The following is a 3,542-nucleotide window of genomic DNA, read 5'->3' as shown; positions in this document are numbered from 1 at the left end:
CCCGGCACCGCTGGGGCCTGTATCAGGCCGTGAGGTGGGAGCAGGAAACTGGGGTGGGCCATGGCCCCGAGGGCAGCTCACTGGCCCAGCGGGGACACGGGCATGGTGTGAGCCACATCTCTGGGCAGGTGGCTGCACTGGAAGGCCGTCCTCATGAACCTGGCGGCCCAGAGGAGTCCAGGAAGCGGCTGACAGAAGCCCCGTGGCCGCGAGCCTGCACCCGGCCCAGCGCCCTGCTCCTTCCCGGAATAAACGTGCTATCTGTCAGAGCCCAAGATCCTGCGGCCGCCCGGGGCTTCTTCCCCAGTGCTGCTGGGCGGCCATGGGGCTGGGAGACCAAAGGCTCTGCCCCCAGACTTCCCGTCCTGCCCAACCCCAGCCCAGGCTGTGTCGCCTCCCATGGCGGCCAGAGTCAGTCTCCACCCTACCCAGACAGAGACACCCAGGCCCAGCCTGGGCCCTGGGTGCTGGGCCCTGCGCCCTGGGCCCTGCTCCAGCCGCCCATCTCGTCCACAGTGCCCAGGGGAAGCTGCTGCTCAGTGCAAACCCGGGCAGGAGGCAGCGCTGCTCCTCAGGCCATCCGCGGCGCCCCCTTTCTGCGCTCCAGGGAAGCCCTCACCATCGCCTCTGGCCTTGCCCGTCTGCTGCCCCAGCCCCTCCCCCTCCCCCGTCTACCTTACAGCCTGGTACAGGCCTGCTGAGTGAGGAGGGCCTGACTGGTGGGCAGGGGAACAGCCCCCTTAGACGCCCTCCGGGAGCTGTGCTCCTTGAGCTGCCGTATGGACGACAGCAGGGTGGCCAGCTCCTGCCGCGTGGGCCAGCCTCGGGGGAGCCGGCTCCTGTCCATGACCCCTGCCTGTGTCCGGCAGGGCTCTGCTCAGCAGCCGTCCAGGGAGTCCCACGGCTCCTGCCCCAAGCCCAGGCCCCTGATGAGCTCGCTGCCTGGGCCTCCCTGGGCTAGGAACAGTGATTGCCCATACCCTGTCTGTCCTGCTGGTGGCCACAGGACAGAGGACCCAGGCCTGTCCCAGAGCGGAGGGGTCTGGTTGTGATGGGAACTGTGCCCCTGGTGCCCCACCCTGCTTGCTAGGCTTCAGCCAGCTGGGCACCCTCCAGGCCTGGGGTGCCCCCGGCTGGCAGCTCAGGGCCGGCCTCAGCTGACCAGCTGGCCAGCAGGTCACTGAAGTCGGGCGTGCCACTGTGCAGTAGGCCGAGGGGGCTGGGCGCTGGCTCTGTCCAGAAGGATGGGGGGAGCGTTCTCTGGGCCATGGGAGTGACATGGCCGTACTTCTGCTCCAGCCTCAGTCTGCGGGCAGGCGAGCCCCCGAGCCCTGAGCACCCCCGCAGCCCGAAGTCAAAGAGCTCAGCCAGGGGGCCCAGGCGCTCCGCCTCACCCCTGCTGGGGCCTGGCCAGCATGCCTGCTCCTGGGGCCCCCCTGAGCAGCCCCCCGGCTCAGAGGTCTCCCTGCCCTCCAGGGGCCCTTGAGCTGGGCTCAGGTCAGCGTGGTAGCGCTCCCTGGCGGAGTCGCTGGCTGGGCAGCCTTCCGAGTAGGCAGGGCAGGCGTCTGGGTCCTGCCGCTGGTCCTTGCGTCCAAAGTAGCGCTGGATGTCCCCGCTGATGAGCTCAGAGAATCGCAACAGCTGCCACGGGTCCTCGGGGGCTGCTTCTGGGGTGGGCTCGGCCCAGCCTGAGCTCTGGAGGGCTGGGCTATAGCCCCCTAGCCTCTCACCCTCCACCTCCTCGTCCTCGTCCTCGTCCTCATCCTCAGAGGTTTCTGGGGGCACCAGGTCTGAGGGTAGGAGGTGTTTAGGGGATGGCAGGGGCAGCCGGAAGTCACGGAGAGGCTGGACCACACCGGCTGCCATCTTGGGTTGTCCTTGGGCTTCGGGTCCCGGAGCAGTAGGTACCTGCTGGGGAGTGGAGAGGGCGGAGCAGTCAGGCTTGCAGCTCAGAGCCCACCTGCTGTGCCCCCCAGGGTGCTCCTAGCCCCAACTCTCCTGAGGGTGGGGCTTCGCAGACTCCCGGGGCTGAGTCTGTGCTTGGAGAGGGTCAGCCAGGGCCAGCATCCGTCCACTTGGGAGTGGGGCTCTCATGGCTACAGGCTGATGTCCTGGAAAGGAGGCCACTCGGGGCTGGGCCAGGAGCCCCAGGGCTGGGTGACAGGGGAGCCCCCGGAGCGGAGGGGTCTGGGCCCTGCTGAGCCTTGCCCCAGGCCGTGGTGGCTTTCTGACCCTGCGGAGAAGACACAGCCGGGCCTGGGCGCCCTCCAGCCTGCAGGTACAGCCCCAGGCTTCCATTCATGTGGTCAGCGGGAGTGGGGCACTGGGTCCTGACCTGGGTGCCCCGGCTCAAGGTAAGGGGAGGGTCTGGGGTGGGATGCCATCCTCTCAGCCAGCCACTAGGCTATCTGAAACCCAGAGGCCCTCGTGAGAAGGAAGCGAGGAGACAAGAGCGGAGCCCTTCTCGGCAGATACCGCCCCCCGGGAAGAGGTGCAGAGACGGGGCTGGGGACTTGCCCCAGGCCAAATACCTACTGCCCTGTGCTGCCTGCCCTCTGCCCCAGCCCCCACGTGGCTGGCACCGTTCCGTTCCGTAGACGGGCCCAGGCCCTCCTGCTGCGCTTCAGGTCACCGCGGAGCCCTCCCTCCCCAGAGCCTGCTTCAGTGGGCCTGCCTGTCCAGCCCTGGCGGTGTGGCCACCCCCTTGGACCTCCCGCACACCTCCTACGCGCCAGGCCCTGGCTCCTACCTGGCCGAGGCTTGCAGCTTCACTGGACAGGCCCCTCCACCTGGGCTCCAGCATTTATAGCCAGGCCCTGCGGCCGCCCTGGATGGCAAATATTTGGCGACAGCATTGTCACCGCAGACCAGGCAAACAGAGCCCGTTTGCTTTAGTGCCCAGCAACCAGGACTCCGTGGGGGGAGCATCGCTGACTGGCCCCACCTGCAGGGCCTGCCCGGGGACCGTGGAGTGTTTGCCGCGGGCCCAGCTGGCTCACACCCTGAGCCCGGGGGCGCTTATCTCTACTGCCGACGGGGGCCGTCCAAGCTTTGTCAAACAGGCGGAAAATTAAATTTCATGCTATTTTGAGTTCTGGAGTGGCCTCTCTAGAGGATACCCCCGCCTCTGTGGCCTCTGGGTAAATGGCACCCTGGCCCCCGTCCCACCCCACAGCCTTGCACCCTCCTGGGCAGCTGTGTCCGGTGTCAGCCGCACCGATGTGGCCTCGGTGAAGACCCCAGCTGGGGCTGTACCCCCCACCGCTGCCTGGAGCTGCGGGTGTGCCCCGCCAATTCCGTGGATCCCATGGTATCCCTGGCCTCCCTCTGGTTGCTGCTGTCCCCTGCACCCCTTGGAGCCTGCCTGGGGTCACGAGGTGCCCTGAAGCCTCCGCAGGCGGACCCCTGGCAGCGACTACAGCTAAGGGCTTCAAATAGCAGAGACTTAGTCTCTTCCATTTGGGGGCTAGAAGTTCATGGGCTGAGGTGTCCGCAGGGCTGGGTCCTGCTGAGGCTGCAGGGGCTGTCCCCGGCTGTGGGAC

General features: G+C 67.6%; 2 protein-coding genes across 2 annotated transcripts in view; one reads left to right on the top strand and one right to left on the bottom strand.

The window, feature by feature from the left end:
* Positions 1-269, top strand: part of CCDC154 (coiled-coil domain containing 154) — a 9,027-nt gene extending 8,758 nt beyond the window's left edge. Inside the window, exons 19-20 of the mRNA XM_027771004.1 lie at positions 4-34; positions 129-269. Coding sequence (XP_027626805.1) covers positions 4-34; positions 129-192 — 95 coding nt within the window. The 3' untranslated portion in view covers positions 193-269. The remainder of the gene's footprint in view (positions 1-3; positions 35-128) is intronic.
* A 784-nt stretch (positions 270-1,053) lies between these two features.
* On the bottom strand, positions 1,054-3,061 carry PERCC1 (proline and glutamate rich with coiled coil 1). Its single transcript, XM_027771036.1, has one exon. It carries the CDS (start codon positions 1,864-1,866, stop codon positions 1,087-1,089), a length of 780 nt encoding a protein of 259 aa, XP_027626837.1. The 5' UTR covers positions 1,867-3,061; the 3' UTR covers positions 1,054-1,086.
* Between the last annotated feature and the right edge of the window lie 481 nt (positions 3,062-3,542).

The sequence above is a fragment of the Tupaia chinensis genome, unplaced genomic scaffold (assembly GCF_000334495.1).
Source record: "Tupaia chinensis unplaced genomic scaffold, TupChi_1.0 Scaffold000178_1, whole genome shotgun sequence".
NCBI classification, from domain to species: Eukaryota; Metazoa; Chordata; class Mammalia; order Scandentia; family Tupaiidae; genus Tupaia; species Tupaia belangeri.
This window is presented reverse-complemented; position numbering and strand designations above follow the sequence as displayed.

Coding starts and splice junctions, on each gene's coding strand:
- PERCC1 (XM_027771036.1), bottom strand. CDS start 1,866: ATGGCAGCCGGTGTGGTCCAGCCTCTCCGTGACTTCCGGCTGCCCCTG.